Consider the following 26698-nt stretch of genomic DNA (forward strand, 5'->3'; position numbering starts at 1 on the left):
AGCTGGCGCAGCTGGATGGCAGGGAAACGGTGCGGACGTAGTTGTTCAGGGTGGCGGGCTTGCTCAGCTTGATAAGCATGATGTCATTGTCCAGGTTGCGGCTGTTGTATCTGGGGTGACGGATGACCTTGGCAGAGTTGATGAACTGCTCGGTGCCCTCGTTGACAGCGATGTTGTGCTCACCAAGACGCACCTGGATGCGGCTGAGAAAGAGGCATGAGGGTAAAAATACATTTCATCTTCACTTGTAGTGAGGTGACCAGTATAAGTCATGTGTTTGGAGAAACAATTATTCCACTTTGAACCAGAAAAAAGTACTTTCACGATGAATGTTTACAGGCTTATGGTTTGATTTGAATTCATACTCACGACTTGTAACAGTGAGCAGCAGACACCACCCAGGTGCTGGAGATCAGGGAAGCTCCACAGAAGTGGTAGCCAGCGTTCAGAGACACCTGGTAGGGAACAGAGTTCTTTCTGCACTCGTAGCCTCCAACAATCTTGTCATCCTCATCCTCAATGGGAGCAGCATCTTATAGAAGTAGAGAATTAACCAGATGTTATTTTCTGCAGGACATTAAATAGTATTTTTTTCAAAAATCATAATGTCATAAAATGAACAAATTTGCTTTAGAACTGAGTAAAAACCAAGGCTGATACTCACATGCCACTGCGAATAGAGCAAGAAGAATGAAAGCCTTCATGGTGCTTTGTGTCTGAGCCTCAGTGTCTGTTCAGCTCCACGGCAGGCGCTTTTAAACCCACTCTGTCCCCCTGCTATCTGATTGGCCAAGGACATGAACCTCCATGTTCATCTTTATGTTGCTGACCAACCTGTGTGAAAACACATCTGGAATACGAGGGCCAACATATTGACAATGTATGCTTTAGTCCCACCACCAGTCACATACACACGGTTTATGGAAGAAAAAAAAACAATTAACTTATGGCTTTGTTTGAAATGATTGTAGGAGTTTAAATAAACTCATGTTAAATTTTATTATTTCTTCCAAATTTTATATTTCAGTGGATTGTACTACAGCGGTTTATCTCATAGCCACATGCAAGAGTTTCCATAGTTTAATGGAAAACACAAACTTTCACCCATAAGTACTAATCAGTGGTCTATGTCTGATTTATAGTGTTCATGCTTTCACCCAAACTTCTATTTAAAGACTTTTACTTAATTGTCTCTCCTAAAGCCGTGATTCATAAAACATTTACTTACAAACAACGTAGTGACTAGTGTGAAATGTTCAAACTGCTTATTTAAATGCAGTCTAATTGTGAACGAACAAGAAATTCTTCTGTGCTATTACTGTCACACATCTTTAATATCAATAATGTATTCATGTTTTGTTTATTTCTCTATTCTTAGTGGGGTCAATACTTGTCCTCAAATATGTCTCTGGGATTGTTTGCAATGCTCATGTTTTTTAACAGCTGTTGGTGCTGTGATGACACATCATCTGAATCTTATTGTGAAATGATAGGTTTCCATTTGTCACGCTGGTGAACTGAAGCAAACACATGCATATATATATATGTATATGTATATATATATATATATATATATATATATATATTTAAATATATATATTTAAATATATATATTTAAAACATATATATATATATATATATGCATATGTTTTAAATATCCAAAGTATGATCAAATAAACATATATATATATATATATATATGCATATGTTTTAAATATCCAAAGTATGATAAAATAAACATGTTATTTATCACCCAAGGTGAGTGAGTGAGTTAGCCTACATTGTTATATATTTTACTGATTTGAACAACATACAGCCGCTGTGCAACTTTATTTGTGAAGTAAGAAATCTTCGGTAGTCATTCTCTCAAAATCCCTTTAATGGCCTGCAGTTTTGTACAATTCCTGAATTTTTATTTGCTGTTTCAACATTTTAATAGTTAAAGTGCATAAACACATATATCCTATTAATTTTTGATTCATTAGGTATTTTTATCTCAAATACTGTTGAAAACTATTCCATTTTGCAGCACCTTTATTTGTTTTTGATAAGCAGAATTATATTTTTCATGTTTTATTTATTTTTCATATTTATGCAGGGCTGTAAATGATTTATTTTGGACATAGATCTTTCCCTTCCTGCTGCTTCTCTTCATTGACTTATTCAACAGCACAAAACAAGGAATGACAGAGAGTGAGGTTCATGTTAATAATTTATTTTTATTGAAACTGTCATAGTTTGAGATTCTTTAGTTGGAGGACATGGTGCTGCGGATCCAGGAGTTGTAGTTGCAGACCTTGGCGTAGACTCCAGGCTTGTTCCTCTGGGCACAGCCGTAACCCCAGGACACCACACCCTGCAGCTGACCATTGCACACCACGGGGCCACCAGAGTCACCCTGATAGGACAAAAATAGAAAACAAGATGTGAGCAGAGGTGTTCTGAAGTTTGCTGCGTCCACTTGGAGAAACAGTGATGAAGACTTTAGCTGGTACCTGGCAGGAGTCCTTGCCTCCCTCCAGGAATCCAGCACAGAACATGTTGGAGGTGATCTGTCCAGGGTAGGAGCTCCTGCAGCTGCTGTCGCTCAGGATGGGGGCATCCAGACACCTCAGGCGATCAGGGTAGTTGCCTAGAGAAGAGGAAAAACAGGATGTGATATTGTTAATGCACTAACTTCTACCAAGTTGTCTCTCAGATATGTTTGCAGTGATTTACTGACTTCCAGAGCTGCTGGTGTTGCCCCATCCAGAGATCAGACAGCGGGTGCCAGAGCTGGCGCAGCTGGATGGCAGGGAAACGGTGCGGACGTAGTTGTTCAGGGTGGCGGGCTTGCTCAGCTTGATAAGCATGATGTCATTGTCCAGGTTGCGGCTGTTGTATCTGGGGTGACGGATGACCTTGGCAGAGTTGATGAACTGCTCGGTGCCCTCATTGACAGCGATGTTGTGCTCACCAAGACGCACCTGGATGCGGCTGAGAGAGAGGCATGAGGGTAAAAATACATTAAAAGTACCATCACTATGAATGTTTACAGGCTTATGGTTTGATTTGAATTCATACTCACGACTTGTAACAGTGAGCAGCAGACACCACCCAGGTGCTGGAGATCAGGGAAGCTCCACAGAAGTGGTAGCCAGCGTTCAGAGACACCTGGTAGGGAACAGAGTTCTTTCTGCACTCGTAGCCTCCAACAATCTTGTCATCCTCATCATCAATGGGAGCAGCAACTTTAATATAAACAGAGTTATAATAATTGTATGAATCTCACACTTATCCTTGTTAAAAATTTTTTTTAACTCAAACAAAATATACCACTTACAAGCTGCAGCAAACAAGGCCAGGAGAATGAAGTACTTCATGATTGCACCTACTGAGCTCACACACCACAGGACTGGACACAGTGGGTTTTTATAGCCGACCAGTTGAGTAGCTAACTCTGCAATTCTTTATCTAACCCTCTCTCAAGGATTTTCCCATGCACTGTGCGCTATGTTTAAACATTATACCACCTGGGAAACAGCAGCATGGTCAAAGAGAAAAACACACAACTTTCCATAAGTTATCTATTTTTAAGATATACAACCCTCAGTACTGGTGTCTTTGAATAACTACCTATGAATTAAACACTGAATATAAAATAGGAACACAATGAAAGACAAAGGTGGAGGGGACACAGACAAACCAAAATCATTCGTCAGGTTCAAGTGTGCAGTTGCAGTGATATTAGACATAAACAGGTCATTAATTAACGGGGATTTGTCACAATGTAAATCTGCAACTTATTACTTTTAGATTACTTTAGATGTCAGTAATGATTCTAGTTACAAACTCAAATGATTTACTATTTTAATCTTGGGTGCATTCCAAATAATGTCCTAGAAAGTTTTCTGAAAGATACTATGTGAACTGATTATGATTGAATGGATTATAGGGGAAATACAACATACTGTGGCTGTTATATGAGTTTTGTGAAAAGTTCTTCTTCTTTAAGTCATCATCAAGAGACCTTATTCTCTGTGTATACATCAATATTCTCTGTATGCTGAACTGCCTCTAGATAAATTTCATACTGTTCAGATGGTGTTGTTTTAATTAGAATTAATTCATCTGAATAGTGTCTCAATTTCCCTATAATTAGGACAGAGTTACTCAGATCCTCCTTTCCTTTCTTTGATTTAACATATATCATATCAGTTCCTCTCTAGGAAATTAGAGAAAACTACGTGACCAGTACTAACGAAACCAAGGTCCGTTTGTGCAACATGTCAGAACTGTGATTGGTCCTGAACGTACCCCCTTCAGTGACGTCAACAGAAAGCGACAGTGCTCGGTATGTGTATCGGCTGCTGAGCTAACAGCTGCACCAATTGTGTTTTGGTTTTGTTTTGCCTCCCATGTGCCGTTATCATGAGGTAAGAAACACAAAACAGCGTCAGCTTTCTCTTCATTTCCGCCCAGTTGTCTCCGGCAGTTCAGATAAAGCTGTTGCTTTACCTGAAGCTGTGGTTAGCCGTTAGCTAACAGCTAGCCTCCATTGCAAGATCAGCACCTAATGTATGCGGAATGCGCAACCATTGCGGATGTGGTGCAGAAAAAAATGCGCATCGATGCGACAGAATACAGAAGTCAGCATCACTGAGAAATACGAACGTGGCTATTCTAAAATGCTACGCAGTTGTAAGCAGTGTTATGTTTTGTTGTTGTATTTCAGCTCTGGAGGCGATTCTCTGCCTGGATGATGCTTCTCACTGTAACACAGCTGGACGTTCAGATGTAGCTTTCAGCCTGCTCCAGGTGTTTTTACACAATGTACAGATGTTTTCAGTAACTTATCAGTATATATGAGAATGACAGAAATGGATTTAAGGGGCTCCAGCTAGCTGGAAAAGTCTGTGGACTTCTTGCTCCAACCATACACAACATGATTGTATTTCTCAACAATGACTTGAGTGATTTGAAGAATACTGTTTAAAAACAGGTTTATAGATACTTAGTTTATAGTTCCTATAGTTTATAGGAAATCCCCCCATTGTGTGTGTGGCAGCTCATAGTTATCTGATGCAGTATACTGAAGACTTGCAATGTCTTTAGCAGTAGGCTCAGTTATACCTTGAACTCGTGTTGATGGGGAAGCAGCTGTCAGAATCAGAATTGGCCCGCCAGTCAGTTCTGCTGTAAATCAGGTCTGACCCATGACTGAGTACTACGAGGAGGGGGGGCTGCTGTACGAGCAATCACCTCCCATGCACATCAAAGTGGAGTCTCCGGAGGGACCCTTTGGAGGGGGAGCCTCAGAAAACGGCTTCCCCAGGGAGGATGAGGACTCGGAGGGCAGCTGTGACCAGAACAGTGGATTACCTGGGGGGCTCCCCTTCAATGTGGTAGTGGTGCATCCGAACATCATGGCACCCGGCATGTCCTCAGATGACCTCTTGTCCATTGAACAAAGTAAGCCTGAATGAGATTGAGACCATTATGGGAAACTGGATTGACCATTTTCTTATTTATTTATAAGCTTCTGCAGAGCATGTAGATCCTAATGGGAACAGTGTGTATAATATTTACACTTGTAGAATAACTTCATAAATATATTTTATTAGAAGCGATGTCAGGATATGCATAATACATTTCATCTATGCAAACACCTACAGCATTTTGCAGAGAACATTTATTTCATAACCTGAACATTCATAGTCACTCAAGGAACACTAATTAATTAACTAATTAATAAAAGTGAGATAAATACTTGATCTTCATGCTGCATGGTTTGCCAAAAATAGTTATAGTTGAATGTATTTTGGATTAGCACAGTAAAAAATAATACTGACATTGTTTAAGCACATTTCTCTTTCTTGTACATTATATTCAGCTGGATATTTTTCCTCTCCCTTTTGGGCTGTTCTCTCACCTGTCTCTCTACAGACAGAGCTATGTCAGCTGCACTGGCTGCTGGTGGTGCAGGAAAAAGAAAGAGTCGTTTCAGTGGAGCAGAGCTGGAGGTGTTGGTGTCAGAAGTCACTCGGTGTGAAGGAGAGCTCTTTGGCCCTGCGGGGAGGCTCAGGCGGCGGGAGAGAGAGCGCATCTGGGCTGGAATTCTAGAGAGAGTCAATGCTGTGTCCAGAGTCCCACGTACTCTTCGAGAGGTGAAGAAGCGCTGGGACGACTTAAAGAGGCGCAATGGAGGCAGGCTGGCAGATGCCCGCCATCGCAGCTGTTACCTGCCATCCAGCAGAGGGGCCTCAATGCTCGGACGTCCTTCCCAGCCAAGCCCCAGGCTTCAGCAAGCCAGGCAAAAGCAAAACATCCGACCAAAGCCCAGTTTTCCATGTTTCCCGGACTCAGATACAGGTGAAAATAAGAATTAAATTACTCAGCTGCATTTCTCTGTAGAATTTATAGATGCAACTAATATCCATTGTGTTATGTCCACTTACAATGTTTTTTTTTTTTTTTTGTTTTTTTTACAGGTGTAGGGGTGGAAGGATCAGAGAGAGATGGTTTGGAGAAAGACGAGGACAATCCTGAGCGTGAGAGAGACATGGGAGAGCCTGAGTGTGAACCAGTAGAAAACAGCATGGAGGACAAATTAGGATTAGGACTGGGTCTGGGAATTGGACCACCCCCTCCATCTGAACGCTGGCTGCCTCCTTCCCCACTCTACAGTGCTCCTTTTCTCAATGGCAGTCCTCAGCCCAGCAGTCCTCAGCCATCACTTGGAGCACAGCAGGGTCCTCTTGAAGCCCCTCCGCGCAGCTCCTGGCTTGAAGATGAGCTGCGAGGGTTAGGAGAAGCAGCAATTCAACTGGGCAATCGGGTAGAAAAGAGTCTGCGGGAGTTTGGGGAAGGTTTCAGACAAGACATGAGAACACTTGTTGCTTCGCAAGAAGCTTTAGCAGTCAGTCTACAACAAAACAATGTCCTTTTACAAAGGCTGTTAGGAGTGCTTGAGGCCCAGCAACAACCACAGCCACAGCAACATCGTGTACAACAAGCTCATCAATCACAAACATCTCAACAGCACTTACAGCCACAGCCAGCTCTGCAGCAGCTGGAGCATATAGAACCACAGCAGCAGCAGCAACAACAACAACAACAACAGCGGATTGAAACACCACAGCAGTCACAGCTACAGCATCAGCAGCAGTCACACGTTGTACAGCAGCAGTCGCAACAGCACCAAACACAAATACAGCAGCAGCCGCAGATCACCCAACATCCAAATAATCAGTCAGCTGTTGCTGTGGTACCTGCACCATCGTCCCCTGACATACGTGGCACTTTTCCCTCTGATCCACCCACAGACACAAATGGAAGTGTGCAGAGGCCAAGGCGAGGAAGAGCTGTTGATCACAGGCGCAGAAGACGGCGCTGAGGAGATAGCACTGAAAAACTCTGCACATCATCATCAAAATGTGACAAGAAATTATGCTCTTTTTCTGTTGACAGTATTTCTGTGAAAATAAACTGAGTTGTTTGGAATTTTACTTCCCACTCCAAACCAGTGATCCATCTTACACATAAATTTGTCTTTGAAGAGGACTGAAATGGATGAGAAAATTAGACACATAAGATAATGGGTTGGCCTTAACATTAGCTTGATTCCTCAGAAATACGTATGTTGTGCTAAAAGACTTTGTGAGAAATTTTGTGGAGTGAAAACTTCACTAATCAGACTTTCAATACCCAGACAACAACATACTGTAGGTGCTGATGTTTAGTATGCATGTTACTGTACATGCTTTGCAGCAGAGCTGTGAAGCTCCTGATGCTCTTGCTAGTTCAGTACTGTCTCAAATCTCCTGATACACTAACTACATTGTCATCAAGTACTTGTAATCTGCAGTTGTTACCATACATTGTAGTTATACAGCTATTGTAATTACCTGCTAATGTATGCTTGTGCTTTTTTAAGTGTCATGGCATAAACTTTTCCAACTTTGGTTGGACAATAAAGTTAGACTGTGTTCTGTTCAGTGCGTTTTGAGGCAAAAATGTTACATTTTAAAAAGTTCACCAGTTCTGGTGATATGAAAAACAAAAACAAAAAGAACAAAAAAAAAAAAAAAACATCAGACATAAACCTCAGAGTAGGCTTCAGACTTTAAATCATATGTTTCTGGTGGAACTTAAACGCATACATAAGTATGTGGGGGCTATTTATTATAATCTTGCATGCAGTATGGTGGATGTGTTTGTAGATAGTTGCTAAGAAACAGCATATTGCCATCATCTACGTAGTTTTGCACAAGCTATATTTTGTAGATAGCTACTGTTCCGATGAAATGTAACTAAACTTTAATAAAAGCCAGATATGGATCGCAAATAAACGCAGCAGATCACTTGTGAATTTGTCACAGAACGTATAAAAATGTGAATGTATTGTTAATGGTTATCTTGAAAAGTTTATGTTGAATTAATTAAGTTGTGAAGAGAGTACTTGGTGTGTTGAACAACAGATTCGCAGCAGCAGTAGAAAGGGAAAGTTATAACTTAAGGCTTCAAATTGTGTTTTCTGAATGATGAACTACAGTCGTTTGTTAGTAATAAGTGTTTTATTTTGAAAGTTTTGCCCGGAAATGTCATTCCTTGTTCATGCTGGCTAACGTGATCCTTGTGTGCTCTGGACAAGGGGGTGCATGGGTGAAACATGGCCGCCGTAGACCCAACGGAGTCTCCAAAACGACAGAAATCCCCTGCGGAGGAGGTGGAAACATCTGGGGAGAAGACCGAGGCGGTGGAGTCGGGATGCGGCTTAAATCAGAGAGACCAAACAACATGTAATAAAACCGCGGAGAGCCCCGACGATGAGCGGAGAGCCAATGTTGGTAACGACGGCTGTTATATTGCCAGCCATTCTGAGGTTAGTGTCGAGTCCGGTGCTGGAGCTGACAAAACGACATGTAATTCGCCGGAGGACCTAACGTTGGCTGAAAAAATGGCCGAGGCTGCTGGCAGCGAACAGCGGGCTTTCGACTGGTCCGAAACTGAAGATGACGATGAGGAGGCGAAATCACGGAGGAAGGAAAATGATAAGTGTGGTATGCTAACGTTGTTAATGTATTTTACTGTTAGCTTTAGCGTCCAGGCTAACCTGGGCTGTACCTCTCATTAAAGGTTCAGTACACCCTGTCAACTCTGCTAACGTAATTTACCTTAACAAAACCAAGCTAACATCCTGCACTGTAGACTGTTATCTGTACTCAAAGTGGATAGCCGTGTTAGTTGCATGCAGTTTGTTAAGTTATCAACAGTTAGGTTGTTTGTTGTTTAAATAAGTTATTATTATGATGTGCTTTTTTCTCTTCCAGACATGGATAATGTTACAGAGAGTGCTGAAAAAGTGCAGCAGGGTGCACATGTTGATGATAACATTGCTGCCGATGCTGCAGAGGTTCACAAAGAGGAAAACTCACATGACAATGATAAGAAGAGCACAGAGAAGGAACTGGAGGAGCTGGTGGGAGACGTGGACGGGATAGAGGATGTGGTTGAAGATGATGAGGAGGCAGACCGAGGGGGGGACGCTGATTCGGCAGCTAAGCCAAAAAAGTGCCGTTTGGTGTGCAAGGAGTGCGGGAAGAAGTTCAACCGCCGCGAGACGTTCAACCTGCACCGCCACTTTCATGCACACGAGGATGAGCTCATGCCCCTCACCTGTAAAGAATGCGGCCTTTCCTTTCAGCACCGCAGCAGCCTCATTAAACACAGAAATGAACATAAAGAGAAGGAGGAGCAACTTGTCACTCCAAAGAAAGAGGTGCATGTAATGGAGGAAGGTTGTTTTGAATGTGCAGAATGTAGGAGGATCTTTTCTACAGTGGATAAGCTGAGGGACCATAACTGCAGCAATACAGTCGAAAAGCCTTACCACTGCCCCCTGTGCCGCCAAGAGTTCCAGTTTAAGGTGTCTGTCACTAAGCACATGATGAGCCACTCCCAGGAGAGCATGTTTACATGCCAAGAGTGCAATCAAACTTTTCCAAACACCATGGCCCTGCGCTATCACCAGCGATGTCATACCGCCCTCAAGCCCTATGAATGCCCAGAGTGCGGCATGGTTTTCAAACACTACTCTGTCATGGAAGACCACCGTCGCAAACATACAGACAACACACGTTCTCACCTGTGCAACATCTGCGGCAAGACCTTCAAGTACAGTAGCCTCCTCCATCAGCATCAGTATCTTCACACAGGCCAGAAGCCCTTCCGCTGCCCTGAATGCGGCAAAAAATTTGCCTTTGCCCAGAACATGAAGGCACACTGCCGTCAGCATAGACTGCGTGAAACCAACTCCTCCAGTGAAAAGCCCTGCAAACAGGCATCTGTGCCTGTACCGGAGGCAGTTAGAGGGCTAGGGAAAGAGAATACACACCAGAGTGAGGACCCAAAACGCACATTCAAATGCCCTCTTTGTCCCCAGACTTATTGTGCACCAGCTAACTTGAGAGCCCACATGCTTATTCACGAGGCTGAGTATGAGACGCTGGAGAGAACACCCAGACCCCCAAGGGAGATTAACAAGTACTGTGAAAAAGGATACACCTGTCCACACTGCCCTTGCGTTTATCGTGATGAATCCAGTTTAAATGTACATTTGTTAAGTGTCCACAAGTCTGTAGCACAATATTTAGAAAAGGTGGCAGCACCACCTAAAAAACAATTTAATCTGTTAAGCAGTGATAACATGCAGGCGAAATGGAGAAGCGATGGCATAAGTATTAAGTCATACAAGTGTTCTGAGTGTGGAAAAACCTTCCGCCATCGCTCAGTGTTAGAGCTGCATATGCGAATACATTCCAAGGACAAGCCTTACCAGTGCAAAGTGTGTGGCAAGGGCTTTAGATTCAGTAGCTACTTACAGCAACATCTCATCATACATACAGGCAAGAAGCCATACAAATGTCCCGACTGTGGGAAGGACTTTGCCTTCCTGCAGAACATGAAAACACATCAAAAGCTGCATCAGGAGAAACCATTCCGCTGCACCAGCTGCCGTAAAGGCTACAGCGATGAGACCCAACTGCAGCACCATATGCTATCGCACAATGGTGACAAACCTCATAAGTGTGACCTGTGTGACAAGAGCTTTGGATTGGCCTATCTTCTCCGTGATCACATGAACACACACACAGGAGAGAGACCTCATCGCTGTGATGAGTGTCACAAAACCTTTTCCTGGTTTAGCAGCCTGCTAGTACACCAGAAAATTCATGCTCGCAAACGCCAAGGTTTCAGCCAGTACAATTCTTTCCCAATTGGTGCTAGGATGAGAGGCAGGGGTAGCAGGGGGAGGAGAGGGGGGAGGCTTGTGTGGAGCTGGTCTAGACCATTGGGAGGCTCAGGGATGGTTAACTCTCAGCCATCTCCATTTCAAGTTTCTGCAATAAGAGAGGCTGAGTTGCATAGAAGGGCCATGCAGCCACAGTCTTCCATGCTCTCATCTCGCATGGATTTACAAAGCAGGCATCAGAAGGAGCCGTGGATGTCAGAGCTACACCCTCAACCTGTGCAGTGGAAGGTGGACGGTGGAGAGGTAATGCCTGTCCCATCATCACAGCAGCAACACACAGCTCCACAGCAGGCACAGTTTGACAGCCTGCCACAACCAGGCCTACAGCAGCACCATCATAGAACTTCAGGCTGGGCAGATAGCCCCACATCTGCTCAAACTTTAGAGTCATCACACATCAAGGAGAATACAGCTTCTATTGTCAGCTCCCACTTGGTGTCAGTGCCAAAAAAATCCAGCCCATTGACAGGGAGTGAGATGGAGCACCACAGGCAGGCCAAGCCTGTAACTTGGAGTAATGCACCTACATCCACAGTGCTAGCTTCCTCAAGCTCTCTGCAACATGATTTCTCTGTCCCCTCTCCCTATATTGATGGGGCAGCTCTGTGGAGCGTCAGACCCGCTTCACTAGCAAATTCGCGGAGTTCTCCAAATAAGCTTGGTCAAGAGCTTCAGCTGCCAAGATGGCCAGGTGCCCCAGTGTCAACACAGAAGGAGCCATCCACACCACCTAAAAAAGAGGACAGTAGAGTGAGGGACATGAATAATCCTCAAGTAATACCGTCGACTGTTAGCCAGCCGGAGAAGCCGTGGAACGGCTGTGAGCCGCAGAAGCAGTGGGCTTCAGGCTTAGCAGGTGCATCCACCTCAGCTCAAATAGACCAAAGCAGTGCTATGCCAATTTCAACTCCTGTTTCTCTCGGGGTAGGTAACACCTTATGGGACATACAAACACCACCGGGAATTCCAAAGACTATAAACTCCCCTGAGAAATTAGTAAATAATCAAGATTTTCAGCTGCAGCAAAAGCAGGTGTCATCTGGCTGGGCCAATGTACAAAGTCAGACAGCGACACAGAAGGTTCCCATCTCCATTCAATACGAGCCTCATCGGTTTACCCAGGGGATGGGAACGCCAGTATGGGGCTTCCAAAGTAATCCCGTGGGTCCTCAAACGCTGCTCACTGGGCAACTCAAACCAGGGAATGGACAGGAGCTGCAGCAACAACCACTGGTAACGGGCGCTCAAATAATTATAAATCAGCCTTCTCCCTTTTTCTCACCTCCACTTGCTCCGCTCCCTCCTCTTGCTTTGCCTGGCCCTCACCCTCTTCACTCTGTCGCAGTTGGTGCACTTCCAAGACCTCCACACCCAAATATTTTTTTCACACCACAGGCAGTCATGAGCGAGAGGCCACACATGCCACAGACCCTGCCCCTACCTCAGCTTGCCCCACGGACAGAACCTCACAAACTCGGACCCCGTTTGCCTTTTGCCCCAGAACGACTTCTCCAGTGCATGATATGCGGGTGCTCTCTTCCTCGAGAGCTTGATCTACAGATGCATTACTTGCAACATGCACAGGGAGAGATTTGACATTTCTACACTAGCAACGAGACTTAGTTATGTTTTTATATATATATATATATATATATAATTTTTATTCAATGGAACCTCATTTATTTGACCCTCAGTAGTGCAGTTTGACCAGTTGAGTGGATGGGCATTAGAAACAAAAAGCTAAAAGTGGAACTTGATTTAGTCTGCACACTTGATGCACGTTTTATTTAAAGTCAGAGTGTTGCTTGAAATTAAGGGGTGTATACACATGCCATTGAATTAGTTTCACTCTTTTTGAAATGCATTATCAGTTATCCAAATACTTATCTGGTTTAAATTACTTCTGATGGTTGCAGATAAATGAGGTTCTGTGGTCTACATTTCATTTATTGCCAATGACATTTAGATTTAGATAATATTAGTACTTTTATAGCTCTGATCATATGTCCTGAACCATTTGAACTGTGTTTCTTCATGTACAGTATAATGTGTGCCTTTTATGAGTACAGTCTGCATGTCTGCTGTCTTGGTATTCTAGGCCTAGTTTGTGCTTAAGGTAGACTCAACAATGTGACCTCACTCCCAAAACAGAGCAACTCTTTCTAAGATACTGTAAAGAAATGTAAGTTTTTGCTTTTGGGGCGGGGGGGGGAGTTTGGGGAAACGGTTGTAGTGCTCACAGATTACTGTCAGAATATACAATGAAAAGCTGACAACACACAGTTACAATCCTGGAAGGAAGCACTTGTATTCACAGGGCCACGGGCTGGGTCCCAATGTGTCATAAGAAAGGTTCTCATCGTGATAATTTGGTCAGAGCAAAAGTATTTGAAAACAAAATGTGACGGTTACACTTAAGGTCATTTTCACAGTAAGTATTTTCTGTAAATGTAACTTTTGGGTGATTATTGGGAAGAAGGAGAAAGTAGTGTCATTACACAATTATTTCTGACACTGTTATCAAATAGTGAATTTTGTAATAAATTCAGTTTGGATTAAGTGATGTTTGTCATTAATATTTTTTACAATGACAAGACAAACATGAAACTGATCTAAAATGTATGTTTTGCTCTAACTGATCCAGTCAAATTCAGCTTATTGATGACTGATGCACGTTATAATTAGATTCTAAACTTATTCTGCTTGCCGGTGCTGAGCACCTACTGTAAACTGATGAGTGCCATGTAATGTGTATCTCTTACCAGATTACCATTTCAGATTAGAATGTACCCACATTTATAAAAATGAAGTCCACTTGAGTGCAATTCAATGTATTATTTGTGAATAATGAATGATTTCATTCCAGAACTGTAGACTTAGATGAATACAGAATCCCATCTCCTCTCTTATTAAAATGGGCATTTGAGAAACTTTGGTCACAAGTGACTGAAAATCTTCATTACTACTGTAAAATTAACACAAGGTCCATTTGTTTAAAAAAAATACAAAAAAACTGTTCCTGTGTGTTTTAAGAATCAGCGTCTTAACATATAAAAACATATGCCCTTCTACCTCTATCCACTGTTTTAGCATGGAAAGAAATAGAAATTTCCCATGATGTCTACATATTGGATTAAATAAAACTTGCCTTTGATTACAATGTTGTGTTGCGCAGTACTTGTTAAGTTCTATAGTATTTGTTAAACCTAATTCATGGCTAACCTTCAACATTTCAACATAAGCAATTTTTGTGAAAAAAAAACTAGGTTAAATGTTTTGGAAAGTTTTCATATCCTGCAGGATTATCTTCTTTCACGTTTGATTTGGGAAGAGAATGAATTTATTAAATTAACAGTACCGGAAGGTATTCCTTCAAGTGTGAAATCCTACTTTTGAATTTGGTTGTGGGAAATGATGAATGAAAGTTAATTATGGAAGGCAAGTATGCGTCAAGATTAATTAAGTGACTGTGATTAAAATTGAAGCACCTCTCTTATGAAATTTTTCCTGATAGGATCAATATAATTTGCTGTCATGAGCAGTATTATACTAGTGGTAAACAGTGGTGGGGGAAATATTCTGATCTACTACTGTGAAAATAAAGCAGTAGCCTACTGAAAAGTAAAAGTTCTGCATTCAAGACTTTACTTTATTAAAAGAACTTAAATATTATTTGAAAAATTCGAGTCAAGTGTCACAACCAAAAGTATTCAATGCAGAAAATAGCCCAACTAAGTTGTTATTTCTGATGTATTATATGTACTATATTTTATAATAGTATACGTTTTAACCCAAACCTGAAAAGAGAAGCTGTCAAATAGTAAATAGTACAATATCCCCTTCTTTTTAATCGTGTATAATCCTTTGAGAAGAAAACAATTTATATGCAGAGTGAATCGCTGCAGGCCCAACCTCCTCCGGAGGAATCAAAACAGAAGAAGAAGAATCCACTTCCGCCGACAGATGCTCAGGCACACAGTGCAGGTGTGTGTGCTACAAAGCTAGCCGTGCTGTTCATCATCATTCACATTGGTAAAAACAGTACAGTACAGTAAAGATGCTGCTCTGTTTTGTGTTAACGAACTAGACTATCATTTACATCGTTTTCACTCATTTCAGACAGGCTTTGTGCCGATAAGGAAAACTTGAGTAACCGTGGCGCTGTTAAGCTAACGAGGACAAGCTAGAGAAAGCTAGCACCACCAAACGGCCACACCAAGATGGACGGAGCTGCTGCCGCGACGATCACAGAGGATGGAGCCACAAACAAACCCTCCGACGGACACAGAGCATCAGAAAACAACGTCGGTCCATCGGCTGAGGACATAGCAAGTGACGGTAAGTATCCACCAGCCGTCACTTAAACGTTAACGTTGTTAGCACCGGCATGTTCAGGCGTAGTGACCTCCTACACAGGAACATGAAAATATGTTACTTGTCGAAAAAAAACATTCTTCTACGGCAAATTGAGCATAAATTACATTAACTTGCATGGCTGGTCATTTTGGCTTTTTTGACTCTTTCCTGTTTACTAATGCTCCGTTTATCTAACAAACCCTAACAACAGACGATGCAGATCTCAACCTTTTTGCAGATGGATAACAATGTGTTGGCAGTATATATGTTGGATTTTTATCAAGTATGTTTGCATTTAAATATGAAATCTGGCTGTTGCTACAGGAACTTCACAATAACAAATGCATTACAAGCGGTATGTTGAACAGTGTCTATTATCTGACCAGGCCAAGCTGGGGAAACCATACAGATGAAATGCTGACTTGCAATTTGTATTTTATGAGCCACAAACCATTTAAGAAATTGAATTTGTCTATTTGTTGACATTTGAAATCTAATGAGTTAAAGCACAGTGTACAGTATTGTTTTCCACTGTGCTTAAAGTAATGCTCATCATACAGCTTACATTTAGTAACCGTCACAGTGGCAGAGCTTATGCTTTGGGTATATGTATGTAGGCCTTAGGTTCAGTCAATGGAATCATTTGACTCCCTTATCTTATGCTTTCCCATTGTATTTGCTTTGTCAGAGTTAACCATCAAGCAACAGCCAAAGAGGCCTCACCTTGAATATCAGATCCTTGTGCGTTTTCATTTTTTTGTTAAGCCTCATTAACAGTATTCCTAATGCAGACCAAGATTCAGACTAACAGAGACAAACTACTGATAATGCTTATACTGTATTCAGGCACCTGTTGAGTGTGCAAAATAGTATTTTCTCAATTTATATCACATTGTTGAATAATAATAGATGGTTCGTGGTTTAAAATGAATACCTGTTAATCATGTGTGACTAATAGATATTTCTAACAAGGATATAATAAGTAATCGTAACTTAGGGTGTAAGTGTGTTCTTTTTAAGACCATGACAAGGTCACATAACTGTTTGCAGGCCAACATAACCAAACTAAATACCTTCAAATGATATTTGCCAGAAGAGAGGTCCTAAACACTAGAGTTTCGATTTGTCATAGTGCTTTCAAATGAGGTCGTGTTAGCCTTAATTTATATGGACTCTCCATGTAAATCATGCATGTGGACAACCACACACATTGGATTTTAGAACTTCAGTGAAATTGTCAATAACACCAGCATTCTTAGCAATGATGGAGCTAGTGGGAGGGATTCGCATCTGGTTTCCTTGGCAGTGCAAAGAAACAAAAAAGCATTTACTGTTTCTGAAAAGACAATAACAAATGAGTTTTTGGGCCTCTTATTATAGTCGGGCTACAGACAACAAATTTCTTACTACTTTAACTGTTTGCACCCCAGGCGTATTATGTATTTAACTATGTGTATCAAAAGCATCAGAATATCTCAAATGTTGTCTTTCCTCTTCTACATACCAGTGTGACTAGACTAAATTCAGCCTCTCTAGAGGTGCAGGTCATCACAGTGCCCCTCTGTCAATAAGAAATACTTTGATGGACATAAAATGGCTGTTTATACTAGATGTTTCATCTATCAAAAGCACTTTACAGCTCAGTTCAACTTAAGCTTTGATAGACAAAAGTACTCTTAATAATTTTCTTATCCAACTATGTGGATAATCCAACCTCTTGTTGTAAGGACAAGACTGTAAATAATTCGATACCCCACCCAGGTTTGCATGAAAGTGGTACTTACAATGTGGTGCTTTGGTAACATTTGCCTATTTGAAATTGCATCACTTTCTGCAACAGTTCTATTAAATAACTGAATTATTGAACTTCTAAAAGGTCACTTAGCTTGAGCAATGTATTTATCAGCCCCTCTGTAATAACACTGAGTATATTTTTATAATCAAATTTTGATCATTTCATTTGGAAAGTCCTCTTTTGTCTGATTATACTGTAAACTCAAACCACCTTTAAAATAAAGACCTTATTTGCACGTGTTTTTGTGATTTTTTTTTTTTTTCTTTCTTTCTTTCTTTCTTTCTTTCTCTGGAAACAGGAGTGGCTTTGACCTCCTATTTTCCCCTTTCTATTTCTAGGGGTTGGGGTTTTCTGCTGTCAGGATTGTGGAGAAGCCTTCAGAGAGGAGGCAGCCTACTTGGAGCATCGCCATCAGCACTTGCAAGAAAATGTGCATTTAGGTGACCAGTTGGATGGCTTACATGATGCAGAAAAGGACAGTGAAACAGCTCATTTTTGTACTTCATGTTCACTCTCATTTGTTGAAATGAATGAATTCCTTTTGCACATGGAGACGAACCACGGTCAAACCTCCCAAAAGGAGTCTGGTATTCAGATGAATTCTGGAATAACAAGACAACACACTTATGAATGTCAAGACTGTGGGAAATGTTACGGTGTGATCGGACACTTTCTCAACCATCAGCGCTCACACAGACAAGCCTCCAAATCAGTTTTTCATGACCTCGAACATTTGAAAAAGAAGTCATTTCAGTGCGAGTCCTGTGGGCGAAATTATTCTCGCGCTTCAGCTCTTGATGCACACCGTCGTTGTCATGAGGAAAAGTTAGTCAAGTCACGAAACAGGAGTTCAGGAGATTCATTTCACACTGAAGAGCCAGTAGTTGAAGCCAAGCCCCCTGAAACTCAGGCAGACGATACTTCTGAAAAACTTTTTAAGTGTTCATGTGGTAAAGCCTTTTCTGCTTTGTTGCGCCTGAAAACACATCAGCGATTTAGCCGCAACAGTCAGTGCTCTCCAGAAGAAATGAAAGAAAAACCAAAGAAAAACTGCAGCGAGTTTTACTGTAGTGAGTGTAAAAAGTCTTTCAATGGCCATATAGCCCTCTTCAACCATCAGCGATGGCATGCTAATCACTCAGATGACTCTGCGAAAAGGTTCCCATGTGAGGAATGTGGAAAAGTATTTATGACACTCACATTCTACTACAGGCATCAGCGCATGGCACACAGCGACGAGACCCCAGCAAAGTCGTTTCTTCATCAAGTCTGCCAGTTACAGAAGAAGTCATTTGAATGTAAGGATTGTGGACTTAAGTTTTCCAGGGCTTCAGCACTTCACTCCCATCAGCTTCATCACACAGATGTTTTCAGAGAAACAGAGAAGGAGGCCCAGATGCCCACCTCTCTGCTACCTCAACAAAAAAGTTTGGAAAGTGAAAGAAAGGAGACTGAGCACTTGGAGGAAAAAATGGAATCAGAGAAGGTGTTTCCTACCAGTATTACTGAAGACGACTCACAAGTTAATGAGACTGATGAAGACATGGAGAGTTATGAACCTGGAGACTTTAATGTTCAGGTGATCAGTGCAAGTGAATCGGAGGATGAGCCGGTCCAAGACCTGAATCCTGATCTTGAGCTACTGTGTGAATCAGATCAGGAAATAAGAGACGATGGTGACACTGAAGTTTCCCCCAGTAGTCTTTTTTCCAAGCCAGAGATGGACTTGAAAATTGTACAAATTGACTTTGAGCAGGTTGACGAGCAGTGTGCACAGATAGCGAGGGAGACCGAGAATGAAACGACAGGAGAAAGATTTGATTGTCCAGAGTGCTACCGTTGGTTTTCTAGTGCTTCATCACTGCGCGTTCACAGAATGTGGCATGGCGTTCATAAGAGAAGACAACAGACCCAAGGTCAGTCAGTGGCAGTTTACACATGTGACACATGTGGCCATGAAGCCAGTAGCTATGCAGCACACTGCAGTCACATACAGCAACACAACACTCAAAACACAAGCAATGATGCACTGTACCAGACAGAGGGATCAGAGAAGAAAAACTTGACTTGCAGTGAGTGTGGTAAATGCTTCTCACGTTTGTCTGCTTTAGTCTCTCATCAGTTACACCATCCCAAAAGAAAACAATTCCAATGCCCAGATTGCATGATGTCGTATTTGCATGCAGCTAGTTTGTTTAACCATATGAAAAACTGCTCTGCACAAAAGAAAGAGAATATTTCAGTCACTAAGAAAGAATACAATCCAAAGAAAACCCTCCTAGGCCCAAAGATTTATCATTGTGAACAGTGTGGGAAGGGTTTTTGGTCTTTAGGAGCTTACTCCCACCACAAGCAAAATCAGACAGAGTGTGCAGACTTAAGGCTAAGAAAAGGTGTTGCAGGATCTTTGCACTCTGTTAATGGACACCCACGCTCCAGTATTAAGGTTGCATGTCCAGTGTGTGGTAGGAAGTTTCGTCACAAAGGCATTATGGCATTGCACATGCGAAAACATGAAAATGGAAATCATAAATGTGAACTCTGCAATAGGTCGTTCCGTCTTTTTTCCAGCCTTCTCAGACACCAGGTTGTGCATAATGACCAGCTTCTCCCACCCCCCATTAAGTCTTTTCAGCATCAAGTGGAGCAGTTGAAAAAAAACACATACAGCTGTCCTGACTGTGGGAAGCTGTTTTCACGGGCCAAAGCACTTCAGTTTCATATGAAAAGCCATGGGTATGAGACTGGGCATTCACCGTCATCACCCAGATCTACTGTCACGCTGGAAGATCTCCAGTGCGCAACGTGCCTCGCACATTTCAACAACAAAGCCTCGTTGCGGGCTCATCAAAAACTTTGCATGAAAAGAGACAGTCAGGCAGTTGATTGTAAGACAGAACCCGTAGAAAATAATGATACTCTAACATTGCACCAGGATAGTATGGATGTCGGCAAACAAGAAAGCTCTGAGCACTTAACACTTAAAACTGAAGTAATTAATGAAACGGACAGTCGGGAGCTAAAGACAGAAGATCAAACTGGTGCAACAGATTTGAAATACAAATGCAAAAAGTGTGACAGAAGCTTTTCAGTCGTTGGAGCTTTGAATTTTCATAAAAGAGTTCATTCTGAGGGTTACAAATCTGTAACAAAAGCAAAATTGGCCATGTCAGTAATGCTTAAGAAACCTAAACAGGAAGAGCCAAGTAAAGGACTGTTTCACTGCTCAGAATGTGGGAGGCGATTCATGTCCAACTCAGCGCTCGGGTCCCACAAACGATGGCACAAAGAAAAGAAATTTTCACGGTCCTCGCTCAAAGATGACGATTTGAAATCTGTTAGCCACAAGACAGAGGATGGACCTTTTCAGTGCAACACATGTGGCAAACAATTTTTTAACCATTGTGTTCTTCAGCGCCACCAGATGTTTAATCGACAGTGTCAAACCAAAACTGAGCCAGAGCCTGAATCAAGCAAAAGTGTGGGGAGGAACAGCACACTCACTGAAAATTCAGAGTTTTCATGTCCTGGATGTAACGAGACCTTTGTGCAAGGTTCACTTCTAGCTGCCCATCATGAAAATGAGCACAGTAAAATTTTGCAGGCTGCAGATCATCAAGGAGATGATCTTGTCTCAGTAGACCAGGTCCCAGAACAAGTTGATGTCGGTCTCAATGGAAGTGGATCCAGGTCATCGACACTGAAGGGAAAAGCTCACCAGTGTCCCCTCTGCTCTATGACCTTTGCTAAAGCAAGAGGTCTGCGTGCCCACAAATGGCAGGCGCACTCCAACACCACAAAAGGCAAAAATAAGGTTCCTTTGAGTACCAAAAAGGAGTCCATTCCCATGAGAAGTGAAGTCAGAAATACAGAGGATTCATCAGATGTAGACAACACTACAGTGATGAGCAGTTATCTTGTTGCAAAGAAAAATAGCCCTGTTGACAGAGGAAGGAAGAAAATCCGATCTGCCCCCCCACCTGTGAAATCTGTCTCATGCCTTGACTGCGGGAAACAGTGCAGTTCTGCAGGCGCACTGCTTGACCATAAGAAAGTGTGCCTGGAGGTAGAGCAGGAGGCCAAACAGGAGATCCAGACTCCTGAAGCCGCAGCTGAGGTTTCCCCACCACTCAGCCGTCTGTTGGAGCATACCGCCAAATGCCTCTTCAAGTGTGATAAGTGTGGGAAAGCGTTCCAAACTGAGGAACAATTGTCCACCCATAAGACCAAGGCAAAGAGCCGGCCTTATTGTTGTGCTCTGTGCTGCCACGGCTTTTGGACTGAGAATCAGCTGCAGCAACACCTTGCCTGGCACGATGAAGTCCGTTGTCGTCTCCCAAATGAGGTTCGCTATAGGCTCAGTGCTGCTATGACCTCAAAGCCTCTAAAATCCAACATCCCTTCTGCTGACAACAGGGGAAATTCCTTTCAATCTTCTACACCGAACCGACCTACGCTTAACCCAGACAGCCAGTCACAAAGTAGCCATAAGTGCCAACATTGTGGCAAAGCCTTTCTTTCACCTACTGCATTACAAAAGCACGAATCCCAGCACTGTAACAATGACTCATATCATTGCTCCATTTGCCCCAGGACCTTCAGTGAAATACAGGACCTTATCGATCATCACCAGGAATGTATAGGTGATTACAAAGGGCAGAGTGATGCTCCCGCTGCTATCTCGCCAGGAGATGCCAATGGCCTTACTTGCCTTGAATGTGGAACTACTTTTTGTCAAGAAACTGATTTGCACCAGCACTATATTGAACATGCCCATGGAGTGTTTTAGACTAAACAAACCGAAAAGAGTTGAATTGAAGACACTGTAGATTGTGGATTTTTGTTTTTCTTTTAGTGATTGATAGATACATGTTTTCCCTAATTCTGCTTATATTATTTGAGATTTTTTATATTTAAAAAAGCAGTTCCTTAGGTTATTTTCCTGTTCTCAGGCTTTCCTATACACTGGAGTAGTATATGTACAAATGTTAAAGAATAATCCCTTTCATGAACTTGCGTTGAGATGTCTCAAATGTATAGTTATGAGCCACCGGTTGATTTGACTGTTTTTGAAAAGACCTGTCATGAATGTCAGTTGAACCTTGTTAATCGCTTTGGTGATCACTGGCTGAAGTGTTGAAGTTCATAACCAGATATATCAGAAAAACAAACAAACAAAAAAAAAAAGATTTGCATGTATGTGTCCGTCCTCTTCCATTTTAAAATTCCCAGAACAATTAAAAGTGCTGTTGACGCACTGATTATTGCAAAGTTTATGAAGAAAATGAAACAATTCTGCACAACAAATATATACTAATTTTGCTGCTGTCATTTTAAATGCCTGAGGTTTGCCTGAATGAGGTACTATTTGCATATTTCAGAGAAAGATAAAGATATAAGAAATTCAGTAATGTGCACTGTGTATGTGAATCTGTAAAAGATGTCTTTATGTTGAACATTACAGCCAGTTACTACCATAAAACAAATTTCACAGTGAAGTAATTGTACATTACGTACAATATAGTTTGCATTAATTGATTCATAAGCTCCCATGTTCTTTCCTTTTCAGTGTTAGATTTCCATGTTGTTGAAAGGTTATTCATTGCTTAGAATAAAATAGTGCTTATTTTCATGTAGCATAGTTGTTAGTTTACTGTACCACTTATGTAGTGGGAAAATAATTTCTATTGTACAAGAGACATTACTTTGCGATATTAATTTATGAACAGCTTTTTTTCCCTAAATGACCAACATACCCTTTGACTACTTGTTTAACTTGCTGTTTCTGGAACAAAGAAGAAAATGTTCACTAAAAAGTTAAAATAAATTGATCAGTTTTTTTGTGAGTTAATGGATTGTGTGATTAATTTAGCCTCAGTTTACTCGTTCTGCATGTCTGTGGACTCAGTTTGGTTTGTTAATATTTCTATTCACCTATTGGCACTTGTCCTCTGAGTGATTAGACTTAGGTGTTTATTGATAATGCTGTGTGTTGTGTACTGGGTCTTTTTTGAAAACTGCAAAGTTACATAACTTAAAAACAAGTTACATAACTTAAAAACAAGTTACATAACTTAAAAACAAGTTTGTTTTGTTCATTTATCACTACAAAATATCAGAAGTCCTCATGTGGAAATGATTCAGTCTGACTCATATACAGCATGTAATAAATATGGAGCCTGAAGTGTGCCACCAGAATAGTTGCAAAAAATGATTATTAAACATTTATCATTTTAAATGTAAAATTAATTAACTGGAATTTAAAATGGACTTGTAAAATTAATTTTAAAACCACTTAAATTGACCTTGTTGAAATTTTATTTGCTAATTTATCTGTTGCTCGCAGTGTTTCATCTTCATTTATTTACTGTTTGTTTGTGAAAACTGCGAAATCTCAGGAGTTGCTTTTTCATTTTTATGACAGTAAAATAAATTATAAAATATCCTTTGATGTTAGACTATAAATTACACATTGCTTTGGTATCCAGGTGTCACTCACCATTTTATGAAATTTTATAGATGAAATGTTAATCAAATCGTTGAGAAAACAAGGGATTATTGATAAAGATAAGTTGCAGCCTTATCCTGTTTTGACATTTACTGTTTCCATATTGTGATTGTGTTAATTTCTGATCCAACCTACAGGGCAGTAGTAGTACCCTAATAATTTTAGTTTCATTCCAGGCTCAATATTTAGGTCACAGATAATCTGCTCTGCAGACATGGTCAGCAATGCCTTTATGAAATGCAGTGCTCTGATATTGAAATTGGATTTATGAGGAGTGTTAAGATGTTTTGATCAACTGTGACGAAGAGAAGAGCCACGACTCAGGCTTGTAAGTTTTGTTTTACCTGCTGCAATTAAACATTGGTAACTTTCAGCTACCAACAGCTGGAACATCACAGAATAATTATTAGTCCCATATGATTGACAAAATCAGATGATATTTTAGCTTCTTTTATAAACTCGTGAAATTCAAAATGTGATACATAAACTGAAGACTTCTTCTTAAGTATCTAAATTAGTATTTGTTCTTTTCTTCTTTTGTAGTCAAAGAATGCAGCATTGTGTGTAAGGATTGTGGACTGAAGTTTACACACTGGCAAGTCTTCAAGACTCACCTGCACCAGCATGCCATGGAAGATGAGGAGGAGGAGGAAGATGCACAGACAGGAGACAACAGAAATCCTGCAGCAGAGCTGCTCCCTGGGGGAGAAGACGGAGACGAAGGCCTGGGCTGTGCTGCCAATGGGTGTGACACAAGCAGTTCATCAGACACAAAACCCTCAGATTTAATAAAAAGTGCCTCATTGAAGAAGAATCAACAAAAAGTTTATGCTTGCTTGGTCTGTGGGAAGGTTTATACATACCTGGTTTCTTTCCAAAAACACCAACAGCAGCATGAAAACCGCTCCTCTACAACAGACAATCAGACTGCACAGAATTTGCATAAATATGAGTGTTCAGACTGTGGGATGTCGTTCAGCAGGCGAACACGGCTATTTGGTCACATGAGAGTTCACAGGTCACGCAGACAACAGAGATCGAAACCTCCTAGATGTGATCAGTGCAACAAAGACTTCTCGTCTATGAAGTCATGGTTGAGTCATATTGCTATCCACAAAGAGAAACCGTTCTGGTGTTTAAGTTGTGCCAAAGGCTTCAGAGATGAAGTGTCACTGGATAAACACCTTCAGAGTCACAGTCTGAGGCAACACAAGTGCAACATTTGCCACAAGAGATTCCAATTGTCTGCCCAGCTTATGAATCACTACAACACCCACACCGGAGCAAAGCCTTATCAGTGTGCATTCTGTGGCAAAACCTTTTCCCATGCTGGAAATCTGATTACACACAAAAAGAAGCATCTTAGAGTTTATGTTGGGTCCAGTGGGATGCTTCTGGGCAGCAGGAATTCTGGGATTTTCACAAAGAAGCGAGTCATTAAAAAGAAGCTACCTGTTCTCGCCAGCATCCAAGAGGAGCCAGAGATGGATACAAACATGGAGGAGCTGCAGGGAAAGGACGAAAGTGGAGCGAGAAGTGAAACTCAAAAGGAGTATGCTGAGTTTGGGGATCACGCCAACTCTGAAGAGTCTGATTGCGGCGAGCCTGTACATTACTTGGCTGGTACAGCTGGATCTGATCCACCTGAAGAGTCAAAATCAGAAACAGTGCAACCACAAGCAGGACAGGACCTGGACGAGAGTAAGTCGCAGGAAACAAATATGTACAGAGAGCATAAATACTGGGAATGGGAGTGTTTTGAATGTGATATGGGTTTTGATGATGTGGCACACCTGCATTTGCATTATATAAAACATGCCACTGGGGAGCTGCCTTTTCCACAGGATGATACTGAGGGATGAAGGCTCACAGAGAAATTTATTTTCTCATACTGATGCCGATAATACCAATAATTTTGATACATTTGGGGAAGTTAATAGTTTTTAATCACTTTTTTTTTTTTTTTCTTTTACTTTTCTATGTCAAAGATGAATGGTTTGGGCAAAGAAACAAAGGGTTAACAACTTACTGTGGAACTATGTCTAGTATGTTTTGAATTCACTGTGTTACACAAAGTCGAGGACAATTATCCTTAGTCTGTTGTAGATACTTGTGAGATTGATCTTGAGTATCTACAGCAGACTAAGCCTCAACAGTCTGATGCTACAAGATTTTACTGCATGTTTTTAATGTATAGTTGTCATATGTAAACTGAGATTAAAACTACATGTTGCAAAATGTTGTTATGAACCAAAAGTGAAAAAGTGAGATCATGAAAAACTAGAAAGTAAATCTATATCTCATTCTACTTTTAATAAAATACAATACATTCTAAATGTTTCTTGGGTTTGTTTTCATGTGCAGGGGTAAAATAATGTATTTTAGACTGACACAATACAGTGTATACAACAACAAACCTTCATACTATAGGGAAGTATTTGGGAGACATATGATGCTGTGGCTGGAATAATTTTGTGCTAATAGTCTGAATTCAATTTGTTCTTGGACGCTGCATTCTTCCAGCACATTTTACCAACATCACTTTTGCTTTTACCATTGTAATGGAGGGGATACAGCATAAATATAAAAAAACAATAGCCTACAGATGTAAGGATCAGCAATACAGTAGCTCATTAAATATGTTAATGTATACAAATTATTGAGACGTGATTCTGGAGCACGCTGTGCTCATGGGCTTTTTTATGATTAGTATATGGAAGTTTCTAAGCACTTGGGATTTTACAGT

The 26698-nt window shown here is 41.2% G+C and overlaps 5 protein-coding genes across 10 annotated transcripts in view; 3 read left to right on the top strand and 2 right to left on the bottom strand.

Moving 5' to 3' along the window:
- The window catches only part of LOC111665016 (trypsin-3-like), a 1619-nt gene extending 850 nt beyond the window's left edge, over positions 1-769 (bottom strand). The window contains exons 1-3 of the mRNA XM_023419870.2: positions 665-769; positions 370-532; positions 194-203 (exon numbers count right to left, since the gene is read on the bottom strand). Coding sequence (XP_023275638.1) covers positions 194-203; positions 370-532; positions 665-704 — 213 coding nt within the window. The 5' untranslated portion in view covers positions 705-769. The remainder of the gene's footprint in view (positions 1-193; positions 204-369; positions 533-664) is intronic.
- Positions 770-2199: 1430 nt separating this feature from the next.
- Positions 2200-3435, bottom strand: LOC111665009 (trypsin-3). The gene is made up of 5 exons (XM_023419860.2): positions 3323-3435; positions 3068-3230; positions 2723-2976; positions 2496-2632; positions 2200-2398 (listed from the first exon to the last, which is right to left on the bottom strand). Exons 1-5 carry the CDS (start codon positions 3360-3362, stop codon positions 2249-2251), a joined length of 744 nt encoding a protein of 247 aa, XP_023275628.1. The 5' UTR covers positions 3363-3435; the 3' UTR covers positions 2200-2248.
- An 875-nt stretch (positions 3436-4310) lies between these two features.
- LOC111664994 (uncharacterized) lies at positions 4311-7976 on the top strand. 2 transcript variants are annotated; one of them, XM_087177569.1, is made up of 4 exons: positions 4311-4415; positions 4715-5451; positions 5926-6351; positions 6471-7976. In XM_087177569.1, the coding sequence occupies exons 2-4, from the start codon at positions 5196-5198 to the stop codon at positions 7373-7375; spliced, it is 1587 nt and encodes a 528-aa protein (XP_087033695.1). In that variant the 5' UTR covers positions 4311-4415; positions 4715-5195; the 3' UTR covers positions 7376-7976. The 2 variants fall into 2 exon arrangements, with proteins under 2 accessions (XP_087033695.1, XP_023275606.1); XM_023419838.2 differs by having other exon boundaries at positions 4321-5451.
- Positions 7977-8607: 631 nt separating this feature from the next.
- On the top strand, positions 8608-14453 carry LOC111664966 (uncharacterized). 2 transcript variants are annotated; one of them, XM_087177540.1, is made up of 3 exons: positions 8608-9041; positions 9312-12526; positions 12689-14453. In XM_087177540.1, exons 1-3 carry the CDS (start codon positions 8651-8653, stop codon positions 12887-12889), a joined length of 3807 nt encoding a protein of 1268 aa, XP_087033666.1. In that variant the 5' UTR covers positions 8608-8650; the 3' UTR covers positions 12890-14453. The 2 variants fall into 2 exon arrangements, with proteins under 2 accessions (XP_087033666.1, XP_023275564.1); XM_023419796.2 differs by having other exon boundaries at positions 8609-9041; positions 9312-14453.
- Positions 14454-15259: 806 nt separating this feature from the next.
- LOC111664963 (uncharacterized) lies at positions 15260-26288 on the top strand. Of its 4 annotated transcripts, none has more exons than XM_023419793.2 (3): positions 15260-15631; positions 17783-19360; positions 24496-26288. In XM_023419793.2, exons 1-3 carry the CDS (start codon positions 15514-15516, stop codon positions 25812-25814), a joined length of 3015 nt encoding a protein of 1004 aa, XP_023275561.1. In that variant the 5' UTR covers positions 15260-15513; the 3' UTR covers positions 25815-26288. The 4 variants fall into 4 exon arrangements, with proteins under 4 accessions (XP_023275561.1, XP_023275559.1, XP_023275562.1 ...); XM_023419791.2 differs by lacking the exon at positions 24496-26288 and having other exon boundaries at positions 15260-15325; positions 15413-15631; positions 17783-23290; XM_023419794.2 differs by lacking the exon at positions 17783-19360.
- The last annotated feature ends 410 nt before the right edge of the window (positions 26289-26698 follow it).

The sequence above is a fragment of the Seriola lalandi genome, unplaced genomic scaffold, assembly GCF_002814215.2.
Source record: "Seriola lalandi dorsalis isolate HSWRI2012SDOR001 ecotype SW California unplaced genomic scaffold, Sedor1 jcf7180002054609, whole genome shotgun sequence".
Taxonomy (NCBI): domain Eukaryota; kingdom Metazoa; phylum Chordata; class Actinopteri; order Carangiformes; family Carangidae; genus Seriola; species Seriola lalandi.

What these genes read in the sequence shown, in the direction of transcription:
- LOC111665009 (XM_023419860.2), bottom strand. Translation starts at nt 3,362, where the DNA reads ATGAAGTACTTCATTCTCCTGGCCTTGTTTGCTGCAGCTT. An exon ending in GCTGCTCACTGTTACAAGTC is followed by an intron (nt 2,977 to 3,067) that starts GTGAGTATGAAT and finishes CCTCTCTCTCAG; the next exon opens with CCGCATCCAGGTGCGTCTTG. An exon ending in CAACACCAGCAGCTCTGGAA is followed by an intron (nt 2,633 to 2,722) that starts GTCAGTAAATCA and finishes CCTCTTCTCTAG; the next exon opens with GCAACTACCCTGATCGCCTG.
- LOC111664994 (XM_087177569.1), top strand. Translation starts at nt 5,196, where the DNA reads ATGACTGAGTACTACGAGGAGGGGGGGCTGCTGTACGAGCAATCACCT. An exon ending in CCTCTTGTCCATTGAACAAA is followed by an intron (nt 5,452 to 5,925) that starts GTAAGCCTGAAT and finishes GTCTCTCTACAG; the next exon opens with ACAGAGCTATGTCAGCTGCA. An exon ending in TTTCCCGGACTCAGATACAG is followed by an intron (nt 6,352 to 6,470) that starts GTGAAAATAAGA and finishes TTTTTTTTACAG; the next exon opens with GTGTAGGGGTGGAAGGATCA.
- LOC111664966 (XM_023419796.2), top strand. Translation starts at nt 8,651, where the DNA reads ATGGCCGCCGTAGACCCAACGGAGTCTCCAAAACGACAGAAATCCCCT. An exon ending in GAAGGAAAATGATAAGTGTG is followed by an intron (nt 9,042 to 9,311) that starts GTATGCTAACGT and finishes TTTCTCTTCCAG; the next exon opens with ACATGGATAATGTTACAGAG.
- LOC111664963 (XM_087177535.1), top strand. Translation starts at nt 15,514, where the DNA reads ATGGACGGAGCTGCTGCCGCGACGATCACAGAGGATGGAGCCACAAAC. An exon ending in TGAGGACATAGCAAGTGACG is followed by an intron (nt 15,632 to 17,782) that starts GTAAGTATCCAC and finishes TTCTATTTCTAG; the next exon opens with GGGTTGGGGTTTTCTGCTGT.